At 39.9% G+C, this 15,913-nt stretch overlaps 3 protein-coding genes across 3 annotated transcripts in view; 1 reads left to right on the top strand and 2 right to left on the bottom strand.

Moving 5' to 3' along the window:
- LOC131128344 (AP-1 complex subunit beta-1) overlaps nt 1-15,913 on the bottom strand; it is a 117,350-nt gene that overhangs the window by 48,205 nt on the left and 53,232 nt on the right. The gene's annotated exons all lie outside the window — the stretch shown is intronic.
- On the top strand, nt 642-2,942 carry rhbdd3 (rhomboid domain containing 3). The gene is made up of 5 exons (XM_058069709.2): nt 642-1,098; nt 1,190-1,573; nt 1,806-1,923; nt 1,998-2,249; nt 2,335-2,942. The coding sequence occupies exons 1-5, from the start codon at nt 945-947 to the stop codon at nt 2,501-2,503; spliced, it is 1,077 nt and encodes a 358-aa protein (XP_057925692.2). The 5' UTR covers nt 642-944; the 3' UTR covers nt 2,504-2,942.
- emid1 (EMI domain containing 1) overlaps nt 2,960-15,913 on the bottom strand; it is a 64,715-nt gene continuing 51,761 nt past the window's right edge. Inside the window, exons 10-16 of the mRNA XM_058069706.2 lie at nt 12,294-12,371; nt 11,910-11,962; nt 11,786-11,848; nt 11,662-11,706; nt 11,522-11,566; nt 6,807-6,891; nt 2,960-5,071 (exon numbers count right to left, since the gene is read on the bottom strand). Of these exons, the coding sequence (XP_057925689.2) occupies nt 4,938-5,071; nt 6,807-6,891; nt 11,522-11,566; nt 11,662-11,706; nt 11,786-11,848; nt 11,910-11,962; nt 12,294-12,371 (503 nt within the window). The 3' untranslated portion in view covers nt 2,960-4,937. The remainder of the gene's footprint in view (nt 5,072-6,806; nt 6,892-11,521; nt 11,567-11,661; nt 11,707-11,785; nt 11,849-11,909; nt 11,963-12,293; nt 12,372-15,913) is intronic.

Below are 15,913 nucleotides of genomic sequence, written 5' to 3'. Positions count from 1 at the left end.
GATGGGTGAAAGCACTATTTTGTTTGTCGATCCTCAACTGAGCTCTTATTCCTAAAATAAAAGCCACGATAATTTCATAATCTCTTTATTAATTAACTTGCGGTTTATAAACTTGCAGTACATAGCAACAATATATAGCAACGATGTAACTATTTTGTCCCATGCCTAGGGCAGGGTTTATACATTTTGCCCATACAGCACAAACAATATAATCTAGGGTTTGAACTAGAGACTGACAACCTTTTGGAAACTGATTCCTAGTGGCACAAACACCAGACTGGACAGTCGAAACAATAGTCTTTTATGGCAAAGCAATCACTGCAAGAGCACAGGGATACTGTTACGACGGGCTGTTTAAAACTGCTAAAATGGGGATTTTTACTGGCACGTCACTTCCTGTCCGTTCCCCCTTTCACTTCCCCAACCCTGGAACACATTTTCACGGAAACACAACACATAACAGCCCTAAGTGTCAATACAATAGTGGAAATAAACAAGACTCAAAAGTAATTAATCATAATACATTAATAGTGTGAGGTATATTTTGTCCCGACGAGTAAAACACCCAAAGCAGCGACGACAGTCTCATAATGTCCAAAAGGTGGCGGTAGCACACCCTGCGTCAACTGCGAGTGACTGTTACTCTGACGTCATGCGGAAGTAAACGTCAAGGCGATACACGGAGCCCACAATGGCACATTAAAGGTGTTCCTACTAAATTATCACAGTTTTATCTCTATTTCATTTCCAAAGTTTCATCTCTATTTGAAATCAGATCAACTTGCCGATGCTTAGTAAGATAAACTGGTAATTCCCTCTGCCAAAATCATAGTAGGTGGGAAACGACGACAGGGAAAGACTATGGTCATTTAACTCTTAACTAGTTTACCAGCGTAACGCAAAAAATGACAAGTAAGTAACAAATGTAAAGCTGTCACTGGGTCATGCGCTATCGTGTATTATCATGGTTCAAATCAGATCGTCCAGGGTTTTTTCTGGGAACAACCCTGCTGGTAGGGCTTGTGTTGTTGGTATATGTTGGAGGTATCCAATCGAGTCTCAGTTTAGGACCAGGAGGAGACTTCCCACGTTTCAGAGGTATCGTTTCATTTATTGCATCGTCCAAATGTTTTACTGACATTATAAATAGAAAGCTCTTTATTTTCTCCACCCCATTTTTGTCCACTAGATGTGTTCTTGTATGCTGTCAGTCATGATGATTTACCTTCTCTGGTGGTCAGTGTATTTCTCCTGCTGTTGTTGGGACCATGTCAGGAGCGTCGCTGGGGAACAGTCGCCTTCCTTGGTCTCTCCACTTTGACAATGACCATATTACCTCTTGTTTACACCTTGGTCCTCTTCGTCTTTGGTTTTGAGGCCAGTCTGGTCTGTGGCTATGCTGCCATCCAGTTGACATTGTTTACCGTTCAGTGTCATCACATGACAAAGAGGCGACTGCAGAGGTGGTTGCCTGTTTGGATCCTTCCCTGGTTGCTTCTGCTGCTTTGTCTGCTCATACTCCCTGGGACACCTGCTCTGCTCAACGTCTGTGCAATATGCATTGGTTATAATTGTATCCTTTCTCAATCAATTCAGTATCACAGGCATCATGAATTAAGGTTTGCCACGTGTAGTTTCTTAATTACTTATTAGTGGGGAAAATATAGTTCAAGTTAAAACCAGTCTTATCCAAAAAAAAGCCCAAAAAGTGAAAATATTATTTGCAACTAGTGCAGAAATGACACAAAACCTAATTTCTGTATATACTTGCCTCTTCTTGTTGTTATACTGAATAAACATTTCAGACAGCCAGACCTTCATTGGGATGCTCCAGGAGCTGGAGGTCCTGAGCTTCATTCCCCCTGCAGCATATATTCCCGCTTCATCCAGGCCCACTTTACCAACCTTCAGAACATCACAGATGTATGAGCTATCTATCCATTGAATAGCCATACACATTTTCATCCTTGTAATTTTACATATATTCGTTCTTACAGATCTAGATCATGTTCTCCAACTGTTCATAAATATCAGACAACACCATCATCAATGAGGGACCTGTTCATTTTGGACCACTACCAGAGGGAGGAGCCACTGCCTGCCAGGAGGCAAGAGTCATTGGCCCTATCTGAAGCAGAGGTATTGGAGGAACAGATGCTGAGGGCTGGAATACTTGCCTCCTTGCAGGATGCTCCAGAAGAAGTAAATCCAAAAGTAGAAGTGACCAAATCTTCTGTTTCTGCTTTGAGGTTAGTAACAACAGAAATTCCCACAACTTCCATACACAATGATGATTTAAGGAGTAATTATTTATTCTGATCATATTTGCCCTAGACTACAACAGCTGGAGAAGATGGGCTTCCCCACAGAAAAAGCTGTTGTGGCACTAGCAGCATCAAAGCAGCTGGATGGTGCCATCTCTCTGCTCATAGATGGTAGAGTTGGCGAGCAGGCTGTGGTGGTAGCCAAGGGAAAGAAGACAACGGCACCAAAAAGCCCTTAGGTGATAATATTTTTTTGCCCTCACAACTGTGCTATCAGTACAATACTGCACTTGACAGTACTGTATTACTGAGCATGGATGGGCATTTGACTCTTGTTTCTTCTTATCAACAATGGGTGAAGTCCATTAATAGTTTATTCTGACCTCCTGCTTCAATGTGAGTGTCACATTGAGCAGAATAATGCTGCCCTGTCCAGAGGAGTTGCCATAGTGTGTATGTAGCGCAACTTTCCATAGCTGATGTTTCTTCTTTAAACAGGCAATTAGTTGAAATCAACAGCGCCTCTGCTGGTTGTAGCATCATAGTGCACTCCATTTTGCCTCAGTTGTGTGATTAATTTCTGTATTAAGTTCCACAATATACAGATATTCTTTATATATCAGTCACTTAATCACTTACAATTCCTCGATATTTCAGAGTGAATGTTTATTATTGCTTGTATTGTATTGTATTGTATGTGTGATTATGTAGTGATCCAAAATGATTTGACATGTTTAAAAAAAAAAACAGTGGACATCATTTTATTACAGCGATCATTGAGACAGGATTATCTTGACACAAACACATTTCAAAAGAAATTAAAAAAAAATCAAAATATGACATGATTACACGACAGCATACCAAATAAACTACCACTGACAATTTTAAATACTTCCACAATAAGTTTGATATAAAATGAAAAAAGTACATGTTGTCTTTTCATCAGGACAGTACCAACATATCACTGGTTCCAGTTTTGCTATTTCCTCTGAGTGTGTGTGTTAAAACTTTTTCCAGAATGAAAAAAAATGAAAGGATTTCAAGGATTCAGTTGATGTGTAACAAAAGCAAATAATGTTGTATTTGAAATGACTTTTCAGTGTGCATGTTCATTGAAAACACATCAGAATCAGGGGTGCTCCGATCGATTGGTATCGGCCGATATCAGTGGAAAAAGCATGGAATCGATATCGGCCGATACTTGCTTTAACACGCCGGTCCTTTTCGCCAAACAGCAGCATTCAGAACAACCATGTCTGCCGCGTGTGGGACTTCCTGTCTTTGTGACAGTGATATAAGTTTTGAACTCTGCGAAATGTGCCTCAAAAATGTCTCACCAGGGTTTGCCAGATTTGGTGTGGCATTTGGGGACGAGCATTTGGAAGGCTGTGATGTGTTTGAGGCTCGCAATGCCGTCATTTGTCAGGCAGTGGCTATAAAACCCTGATCCCGACCCGCTGTACTTGCAATTGTGGGCAAAAGTTGGGGATTAGTACCTCCTTAGTCGAGATTTGAGAGCATGCAGACACTATGTAGCACTTTTAGTGCAGGGGATACCAGAATTTGGTTAATGTTCTGGTAAACATATTGGCTTTAAATGAGCTATGTTACAAAAAATGTTACAAAAATGAGTAGCTCTTGGCTATTTTCTATTTTCAAGTATCTCTCACAAGAAAAAACCTTGGTGACTCCTAATACAACCAGTAGTACATTTAAACATTTATACTGCATGTATGTGACTGTATGTGGTATTGGTATCGGCTGATTTCACTCATGGATTATCGTGATAGGTATCGGCAGCGTAAAACCCTGATCGGAACATCCCTAATTAGAATCATAAATCACACATCTCAGTTGAAGTAGTGATGACTTCATCTTTTTAGTGCACTACATAACACAGAGTTTAATCATATAAGAGAAGTTCATTCATTCATTTTCTACCGCTTATCCTCACGAGGGTCGTGGGGGTGCTGGAGCCTATCCCAGCTGTCTTCGAGCGAGAGGCAGGGTACACCCTGGACTGGTCGCCAGCCAATCACAGAGCACATATAGACAAACAACCATTCACACTCACATACCTATGGACGATTTGGAGTCACCAATTAACCTAGCATGTTTTTGGAATGTGGGAGGAAACCGGAGTCCTCGGAGAAGACCCACGTATGCCTGTGGAGAGCATGCAAACTCCACACTGGGATGGCCGAGGATGGAATCGAACTCCTATCTGTGTGGCCTGCGTGCTCACCACACGAACACCATGCAGCCCATAAGAGAAGTTGCACATTGTACATGCTAAATATACTTAAAAAATGACATCTGGTGGCATTGCGGTTACACTGAAAAATAATACAAACTGAAGTCTCTGTTATGACCCTTATTGCCCAGACATGAGGCCTGAAGAGCACCACAGATGGTTAAGACCTTCCTTTTGACAAACACGACCATGAGGCCCAGGGAGTAGCTGGTGGGTGCATAATGGGAGTGGCTATGGTGATGTCAAACTACTTCTCACATTCCAGATGGTTGAGTATCACCAGTTTCCCTGAGGTGTCCCCCAACCTAAATCTGATAGTAAAGCCCCCCACCAGGACGATCAAATAAGTGTTGAGTGCTGACGTGACCTAAAGAGAGGGGAGCCAACCCAGCTTGCGGTCCTCAGGGTGATTTGGAGGGCTACTTCCCTCGAACCTTGGTGTCGGAGGACAGAGGAGAAGCAAGTCGATATGGAAGCGCACCTGCTCGCTTATCTCTGTAGAAACTAGGGGAGGCTGTGCCAAATGGTCCATCCCCAGAGCCTAGATCAGGTTCTGTTGAAGAAAGACAGCAGTTGGAACAGGGCCTCCCTGCCCAGCACTGTGCATGCCCACGTGCACACTGTTGTCTTAATCTCACTAGGTTTTTAACTGGAAGTATCACAAGCAGGAACTAATTGATTGAACACTTCCTGTTTTACATGTAAGGAAATGAGACGCTATATCAGATGTCCTTCTTGCTGTTAAGTGCCTGTCTGGCTAGTGGGGCTACAACAAAACTCCGGTACTAACCTAAGACTATTCATACAAGCTTAATTCTCTTGTTGCTGTCCAATGAAAAGCATGTGTCCACGTCCCCAAATTTTGTGAATTTAAACCAAAAAACTTTTTTCCTTATGGATAAAAACACATGTGCAAAGATACAATCACCCCTTTTGCTGGCATTATGTGTACATTTTTCATTTTAAAAGTCATAAAACAAATACTTTAATGACTACTACTAATACTACTACAGTGGTGCCTTGGTTAATGTCAATCAGTTCCAGAACATCAGACTCAAACCAAAACAAGTTGTGTATGCATACACACTGTCTTCAGTACGGTCTACTTATTGTGTATCTCTTTACAACTCCGATGTACAAGCGGATGAACGAAAGCCAAGGCAACATTTTAGTTGTTAACCAAAAAATGCTCTAACCGGGGCGGACTTTAACCAGGGTACCACTGTACTCCTACTATGACTACTACTACTACCAATACATTATTCTATGTTGTGGTGATATGTGTGTTACATCTTTGAATATATTATTGGGAAAAAAGAACATTTGGTGATGCATGCTTTTCATTGGGCAATTTCATCAATGGAACCCCACCAGAATACATTAGTATCAAAGTAGTTTACTTATGCTTAGTCGTAGCAGAACACAGATCACCTGTTTAATTGAAAGATGTCAGTAATTCAAATCTTATCATGATATAAAACCGTTATTAAAACTGTTATTTTTTCATTAATTTTCTATACTGCTTCTTTTCTTAGGGCTATGGGTAAGCTGGACCCTATCCTATAGCTGACTTCTGACCCCGACTGGTTTCCAGTCAATGACAGGGCACATATAAAGAACCATTCACAAGCACGTTCACTCCTATGGGTAATTTAGACTAGAGTCTCTAATTAGCAGATAACATAGATGTTTTTGGAATAGGGGAGGAAGCCCACAGACAACATGCAAACTCCACACAGGTTGACTCAACGGATATTCTACTCCACCATTTCCTGACTGTAAATGTGATTAATGAGAGTATAGTTGTTGTATTTTCTTTCAATGGCTTAAAGTACCCGACTACATTGTTGCAGCACCACTGTTCAGACAATATCTACGCTTGATCGGAAAGGTCCCCCAGAAATGATTAATACATTCATACAAAATACCTATACAACAGTGACTAAATCAACAATCAAAGTGGCGATCTAAGGGCCAGCAGGCGGTGGGTGGGGATGTCTCAGTGTTACCTGGCCAGATGATAGCCTCCAGCAGCGTCACCCTACGAGCCAGAAGCTCAAGATCAGCCTGCAAGTCGCGGAACATCTGCAAGCTAAATTCCTATCAGAGAGCAGTGACAGGGGGGGCACCATGTGAGGGGGGGTGTGTAGAAACACCAGCCTGAGTCCTGGGGCGCTGCTCGTGACTGTTCCCACTCCCCGTCCCAGTAGGTGGAGGTGCAGTAGGAGTTTGAGCCCCCTCGCTTCACCCCTGCCTTAAACTGACCCTGCCTCAGGCCTCCTACTCACCATGAATACCGATCATAGTCTCGAGGATTAAAACCCTCTCAGCTAAGATCTTCAGCGCCTCTCTGATCTGATGTATTCCGTCCCCCTGTGAAGATAGATACAGCCGTCAAGGTAAGGAGCGCAAGCTGAAGAACTGCTCGCCAAGATGCAGGTCATTTGTTTTTTTTTTTTTTCTCTCAATACAGTTCCAGCAGTTAGAAGGTTAAAACAGTCCACACACTTGCCCAGCACACATTGTCTGACCTCTTATGTTTCTCTGGCTCTCCCTCATTCTTTGGCCATGCTGCTACACAGTATGACGTCAGTCTCTGCCATGCTATGGCTGGACAACAGCAGCATGCACATCACACAACAACATGACACAACTGGAACATACTCTTCCAGGATTCATACATTATCGTGTTATTAACATTCTTGTTTTTTGTCTAGGAGTCTGCCAGGATAGGATTTTGTGCACCACAATTATGGACATAAAATCACCTCCTGACAGAGAGAGGGCAATGTACACTCAATAGACACTTTTTTAGGTACAGTTACAAAGAAAGTATTAATTAAAAATTCAGTATTGTTGTAAAGTTTCTACATTTCATTTGGCTGCGTTTGACTGTTGATTCGTCTAAGGTTTCGCCATACCTCCTGCACAAATTCAGCTGGAATAGGCTCCAGCTCTAAAGAGGCTATGAAAGATGGATGGGTGGACATTTCATTTGAGCTGCAGTTTAACAGGGTGCCACAAATTTTTAGAAAGAAATATGTAAACTACAACCACAATAAGACATTTTATCAGGGTTACTAGCGTTGTCAAATAATTTTTTTTACACATTTTACTAAGATTCATCCAAGTTTTCAAATAAATTATTACAATTTTACTAAGATTAATCCAAGTTTTCAAATTAATTAATTACAATTTGCAAGTATAAATATTAACTTTAAATTATTGTTATTTATTCAAAATTATTTAAATTATTTGTACAAATTACTGTTTATGCTGTACATTGTTGTTCATATTTGATGAAATCTAATCTATTATATTCTCTATGTAATCTATTTATTCTCCACATTATTATTTATTATTACACGGGAGCCGGGCAATTTCACTGCTGTGTTATTGTGCAATGACAATAAAGAAAGTCTATGTCTATGTCTATGTCTATGTCTATGTCTATGTCTATGTCTATGTCTATGTCTATGTCTATGTCTATGTCTATGTCTATGTCTATGTCTATGTCTATGTCTATGTCTATGTCTATGTCTATGTCTATGTCTATGTATTGTCTGGGATTTCCAAGCACAATTAAATGCAGCAAATTGTACCTCAATTATGCGGTGATACGAATATATTTTCTTTGTCTTGTTTATTTACATCACACATGCACAAAGTGAGGAGAGACATGTTTGCAAATTGGAGCTACATACGTATATTAAGTGTTCTCAGAGCATGGAAGGCGAAACGACTTCTAAGAAAACCTGAACAGTACAGTTGCGATCGATTCAATGCCTTGAGAATACAATAACCTGGATGAGTGAGATTCTCATTCATGAGAATATTCATGGCCATATATGGTGTTGGTGATGCTCCACTGTGCTTTTGTTTGTCATAACAGAGAAGTGTGACTTGTTAATTGAAATGAGTTTTTTAATGTAATTAATTCAAAAATTGTGATACTGCTCTCAACGCGTTATTTTTGCCAGCCGTTCTGATCTCATACATGGGATCGTCTAAGAATGTGAACGGATACCTAATAAAGTGTCCAATGAGTACATATACCTAAATGTTTGCCAATTGTAGGGGGTTAAAGGTACGACAATATCATTGTTAGTCGTTGCTTTAAAACTTAAAAGACCACAATCCACCATCACAAAAAGAAGACATGCAGAGGCGAGGCTGCTGATTAGTAACACAAAAACATCAGCAATGTTTACGTTTTGCAGAAAAAAAGGCAACGTTTAATTGTGTTAGCTAATAAAGAATGCAAATATTTGTTCTAGGAACAAAAACTGCATAAATATTGGACAAATAAGCAACACCGTTATGTACTGGTTAATGTTGACAACCAGAATTTTCGGGCAAAATGATGTCATGCAATGTTGCAAGATGGGATAAAAGAGAGGGTAGCTGTATCCACTCCACTCACATCAGAGTACAACACCTCTAAACCCAAAAGAACCCACCACTGACACATAAATGGAGTCATTTGGCATATGCATCTTATGTATATTCTTTCACTGGCATCATTTCATCTGGAGAGAGGATCAATTTAGCCATTTCAATGGTTCAGCCTTCTCCTTTCCAGTCTTTGTGTCGCTGTACACAGGTTTGATCCTGATGCTATTGTGACATATATGCCAAAATCAGACGCTGCCAAAGTGACTTAAAAGGTAGCCATAGCTTGCAGAGGGAGTCAGACAGCTTCAGGGTCAAGAGGACAGTGCCGTGACGGGTGGGGGGCAGCAGTCTAGAGCACACCCCAAGGACCAACAACACAAAAACACATTAAGACGGAAGGCTTTCACACACAAAGTCATTACAATTGAGCAGCTGAAATCACATGTACAAAAAAACACATGGTAGGTGAAAAGACATGAGAGGACAAGAGTACATAGAATTTCACTACGCATGTCTTGAACTGATGATGACATAAATGAAAGTATCTTACATTTAGATTGGTCTTGTAAAATGAAAAAGAGGTCAAAGAAAAGGAAGGATTAGACAGACAAAAGAAATATGATTCTTAACAAAGGAATCTTAAAATCAGGGTTGTCCAAACTTTTTCACAGAGGGCCACAAACTGAAAAATGAACGAATGCAAGAACCGCTTTGATATTTAGTAAACCAACACTGTCATGCAGGTATGCTAAGAAATGTTATTTGTAGTATTTCAGGAAAAAAAACACATCTCAGCTTTGTGATATACTAACGGTAGTATGAATTTCAGTCTTTGCCGTTGGTTTTTGGAAATATATAATCTTCATAAATTTTCATTTCAGAATATAATTACTGTATTCTTATATTTGGCCTTAATTACCATAATATTTGAACTTTTTCCCCAACCTAATTTTCCCTAAATTACAACTTTATTTGGTTTTGTTTGTTTCTTATAAAATTAAAACATACTTTTAAAAACATATTTCCAGTCTATGTAACTGAAATGACAATATTTTTCATCATAATAGTACAACATTATTCTTGTGGAATTGCAACTTTTTTTCCCATTAAGATTCAAGTTTTTATCTTAATATTTTCACTGTATTCTTGTGAAATTACAACTTTTTTCACACTTCTGTTTTTCTCCAAACTTTATTCTTCTAATTATGACTTTATTCCCATAATATTTTTATTTTATTCCCATAACGTTATTGTGTTTTTTCTCCCACCTAATTTTCCAAAAATTATAACCTTCATTGTTTTGCTTCTCATAATATTGGCCAAAAAAACGATCAATATTTTCATTAATATTTATTTATTTAACCAAGTTTTTTTCCTCACAATATTACAACATTATTGTCATTAAATTATGACTTGTTCCTCATTAGATTACAATATTTTGGAGGATATTTCATCATTATTTTTTCCACACTTTGGATACCCCTGCTTAGGCTTGTCATGGTAATAAATAAATCAATTCACCTCATGATAAATAAAAACAAACTCAATAATTTTGTCACCTCCATATGCGTATTAACATGTGCATGCATGTTTGCTTTTCTCCTCTCTACCAAACACTCTGGGTGACTTTGTGCATCTGTCTCACCGTTTGGGTGTGTTGGTTCGATAACAGAATGAGCAAAGTGAGTGAACCCTCGTGTCAGTCGTTCATTCTCTTTGTCCCAGTGGGGAGATTTGGGGCTGCTAGCGATTGCACACACAGCAGCAGCAGCACCCTGTGTGCACTTGTTATAGCTTTGTGTCGTGTGCAACTTTCTTCATGCCTTTTGTGTATAAAACACGTTTTAATGTCACTTTCAGCCCGTTTGCACATTGTCATTCTGTGACATAAAAGTGTGACAAAAACAATTAAATAAATCAATGTGCACCGAATAAATTTTGCTGCCTATAAAACATGTACTTGTACCAAACAAAATGTAACACTTCATTAAACATAAACAGCATACGTATATCCTGCACACAATTCTGTTAAAAGTGAATGAAGACTGTGTCCAGGTATATGCAAATGAGCTGATGTCTGCATTAGTGTGTATTTCCAGGTTATTTCTCAGTTTTTTGTCAATATTCATATATTCATTCATTCATTCATTTTCTGGGCTACACCCTGGACTGGTCGCCAGCCAATCACAGGGCACATAGAGACAAACAACCATTCACACTCACATTCATACCTATGGACAATTTGGAGTCACCAATTAACCTAGCATGTTTTTGGAATGTGGGAGGAAACCGGAGTACCCGGAGAAAACCCACGCATGCACGGGAAGAACATGCAAACTCCACACAGAGATGGCCGAGGGTGGAATTGAACCCTATCGCTATCCACTCGACCGCCGTGCCGCCCTATTCATATATTGTATTCCATATATTATCATTACATTCATGACAAAATTATGTCAAAATAATGTTGACAATAATATCACTTATGTGCAATATTGTTTGGCCAATTATTGGCCAGCAAAATGTGTTATTGTTACAGGCCTATCCTTGCTTAAAATATATATTTCTGTATGTTTCACCACTACCACCAATTTGACTATTTCCTCACCGGTAGGCCTTTCTCTCCAGGCTCTCCTTTGGGACCTGGTGTTCCCTGTTGGGAGACAGTACAACAGCGTGTGATGTGACAGTGATGTTGTATTATGTGATTCACACAATCATCAAGACAGCGCTTCATGTTCGGCTTACCGGCTCTCCTCTGAAGCCCCTCTCTCCTTGGTAACCTGAAGGCCCCTGAATTGAAATTGTATAGCACGGTTTTGCTTAAATTTGAACAAATGAACACACGCATGAGTTGCTGACTAGTACTCACTCTCTCTCCACGCTCTCCCTTCGGCCCCACGGTACCTGGTGTTCCAGGAGTACCAGGTTTACCCTGTCAAGAAGAACGATGTTAAATAGTCCACAAACAGCTCTTTTTTAAAAATCATACTTACGTTCTGTCCTGGTGGGCCAGGAGGTCCTACTGGGCCTTTTGGGCCAGGGGGACCTACATAGAAGGTAGACAAATTAGTTAGTGTTAAGCATATTGATCTTCAAGGACGAAATGCCAGGCAAGTACTTCATACTTTTATTCTATTATTTTTCATGCCTGTAAATTTACAACTTTTTTTCTCTCGTATATTTCTCATAATAAAGTCTCAAATTATTTAGTTATTTATTATGAATATTAATTATTATGATTACTTTATTCTCAAAAGTATTCTCTGAGTATTATTATTTTTTCAACGTGGACCTAATACTCCATTGCCATAGTGCATGTACTTGAAATAATAACACCCAGTTCAAATGTTACTATGTAAATATATGTAGGTACCCACCTTTTGGCCCAGGGGGTCCCTGGGGTCCTGGTCTTGAATCATGGAAGGTGTTAGTGAAGAATAGGTCTTTTCCTCGATCTGAAATAAAAATGAAAGAAGCACCCGCTGCTACCATCTATATTCAGTAGTTATGATACAAGTTATGGGAGTATTTCATGTTTGTGATTCACATTAACATTCTGTAGGAGCTCTTTTTATTTTTCTGAACTCCAGAAACCTTTGCAGGTTTCTACTAAACATATATTGCAGAAAGGTCAACATTGTACATTTATATTTTTGGCAAGAATTTCTATTATTTTGCAATAGACATCTTTATTATTATTGACTTTGTAGAAACAAGCAAATATACCAATGAATAATGCTTCAGCAGCAAAGTTAATAAAACTTTGGTACACGTTGGTTGTTTTTGGTACAGACAGTATAAACTTAATAGAATGGTTCCATGCAAATGCAATACATCTTTACACCACACAACGTCGCTGTGTCGCTAAAAACTCCTGGTGTCCAGGTTCAACAGCTAATTCATTTCAGGCATTTCAGTCTTCATCTGTGGTCATATACTTCATTCATCTTCAAATGTGTTTCATAATGTTGGGTGAAATATTAAACTATGGTGTTAGTTTAATATTTCATAGATGCGGCATCAACTGTAGCAGTTAGTTGGGAATCTTTTGGGTGGGCTAATTATGACTGCGGCTGCAGTCCAGGGTATATCCAGAAGTCCAGAATGCTAACTGAAAGAGTTATTTTGAACATGTATACTGGGGTTGGGTGATATGGACCTTAATATATGTCACAATATTCACGAGAATATTTTTGAATTCTGAAATTACTGGTTTTTCGGCCTCCTCTTCATCTGACATACTGACCCTTTTAGTAATTTTGAATCCGTAATTCCAGGGCCAGTATCATTTTGCTTTGTGTTTGACATTGTTGTTAGCAGTTAGCTTGACTTTCCTGGGTGGTCGTCTTGCAACCTGAAGGTTTTGGGTTCGATCCAAGTGCTTTAAGTGCCTTGGAGGTGGAGAAGCGCTAAACAAGTGAAAGACAATTTACCATTTTAGCAGCTATCACCAGTTGTAACCAGTTTTATTTCAATAAATCTGAGTTAAAGCTGAGAGAGGAAAGCACCAAATAGGTCAAATTTCCAGTATCGTCAACAGGGCTCCTGCCATGTTTGTGCTCCCCAGGAAAAAAAAGAGACGTGGTTTGTATAACAACACTGGCAGGATGAGTCCGCACAGAAAAGAAAAGTGAGTGGAAGTGTGTGTGTGTGTTCTTGACATGAAGCACACAGATCCAGGTCAACCATTTGACTTGAGGGGGTAAAGGGAGAAGATGAAGGAGGGTGATGAGAGGAAACATCATCCAGCTGAAAAATCATGGCACATCTCCAATTGAATTAGATGTCCAAATCAAACCAGTTGTCACTTTGTTTCTCTTCGCATCCGCTTTTAATTCACTTGCTGGAATCTGAAGCATTGACATAAAAATTGGACTTAACTACTTCACTTCCAACTGAACAGAGGCTTTCAGATGCGAGTCTCAGGCACCAGTGGTCCAGAAGAGGGACGTTTAACCTCCTAGCCAAATAAACCAGTGTTTTCCGAGGAAAGCTCAGCAAAGAATTGCCCCATCACCCTCCCATCATCCCGCCATTCCCTGCTGTTGCTTTGATGTGAAAGAAATGGCTCCCAGTCTCGGGACTCATCGTGCCAACCTTAACACCTACACGGGAAGCTCATGCTGACAAGTCTGTGCTTGACTTTTGTTTTTAAACCGGAGAATCAACAAATATAACGTGCTGATGCATTGACATCTCGAGGAATGAGCAGCCTACATCTGGAAGCTGTTGAGTGACATCAGAGGTGGACAGGTTCTTATCACAGCATGAAAAGTCTGTGTCTCACACCATCCCTGTCTTCCACTTCACCTCCTTTGATTCTGTTCTACTTGGCTGGGACGCAAACACGGACCAAGTAGCACTTAAATCCTATCTATTTATCTATCTTTCGCTTCCTTTTGTTTGGCTTCTACTGTTGCCTTCAACTTTCTCTGAGAGGCTGCAAAAGGAGAACATCAATATAAAGCATTCTTTACCCTCTTTGAGAGGTGTTTCATGAACATTGTGGCGCACCTTGTGATAACGCCTCACTAGCCATTCATGTCAGCGTCCTTTACAGAAGGAAGAGTGGATACTTCGCTCTCAATTTCGCTACAAAGACTCAACAAGATGCTCGTTTGCTTTCAGTGGCTTTTAACCGACAACTGGAGCCCACGTCTTGTGCTGGAAGACACAGCCATCCCAAGCAGAGCGGACATAGTAAGTGTTGTCGCTGTTATTGAAGGAAGTAGCGTAAAATGTTAAATCAATGCACCGAAGAAAGATGTTTCAGTAATGTTTAAAATCATCAAATTATGTCAAGATAGTGTAAATGTTACATACTATCACAGCATGTACGTATATTCATTAATTTTCTATCGCTTATCGTCACGAGGGTCCCGGGGGTGCTGGAGCCTATCCCAGCTGTCTTCAGACGAGAGGCGGGGTACACCCTGGACTGGTCGCCAGCCAATCACAGGGCACATATAGACAAACAACCATTCACACTCACATTCATACCTATGGACAATTTGGAGTGGCCAATTAACCTAGCATGTTTTTGGAATGTGGGAGGAAACCGGAGTACCCGGAGAAAACCCACGCATGCATGGGGAGAACATGCAAACTCCACACAGAGATGGCCCAAGGTGGAATTGAACCCGGGTCACCTAGCTGTGAAGTTTGCGTGCGACCGCCGTGCAGCCTACAGCATGTACGTATATCAAATGATAAAATGCTGTTAAGAGTTTTTTTTACTCTTAAAGTCGAAATAGGCGTGTCCCAATGACGTGCATTGTTAGCTAGCTGATATTAATTTATTGTCTGGTGTTACAATGCACATAAAATGTGTTCATATTTCACACTGGGATTGCGAATGATGGGCAAAATTCCTCAAAAGTGCAGTTCCCCTTTAAGAAAAAAAAATAGGACTTGTGGTAGTGTGTCGCCATAAATGTGTTCTCACAGGGAGCTGATTGGCAGGGGGACCGGAAGTGACTTTGAGGGTTCAGAGTCGACTTTTAGCTTGGCGTGAGTTATTGCAGCAGCAGTAGCTTGTGTTTTTATTAGGGGTTAGTGTCCCTGTTGTAAGATCATTCAAACTTGCAATAAAAGTCTGTTCCGGTGTTTAAGTCTGGCATTTGTGTGTCTCACCAAACATTACAATAAAATTACTGACAGCTAGTGACCGGTGTAGAATCATTCACAGCGTCTTCTGAATGCTCTATATTTGTATTTTAGTAAACCATGTTTATACTTGAAAATTCTTAATTTAGGCAAGAAATATGTCAACTTTTTATGCATATTCTTTGGCTAATAATACAACCACATTCAACCATTTTAGTTTTTAAATATGATAAAAATAGAAAACGAGCACCAAGCTAAAAATGGCCCCCAATCCACTATTTGGACACCCATGGTGCAGAACATAAAATAGATAAGCTATGCCTTTATTGGTGCCACAAGGGGAAATACTATGTATGCACTTACTGTATGTAACACAATAGTTGAAATGTAG

This window comes from Doryrhamphus excisus, linkage group LG3, assembly GCF_037039965.1.
Source record: "Doryrhamphus excisus strain RoL-2023G ecotype Guam linkage group LG3, RoL_Dexc_Guam_v1.1, whole genome shotgun sequence".
Classification (NCBI taxonomy): Eukaryota; Metazoa; Chordata; class Actinopteri; order Syngnathiformes; family Syngnathidae; genus Doryrhamphus; species Doryrhamphus excisus.
This window is presented reverse-complemented; position numbering and strand designations above follow the sequence as displayed.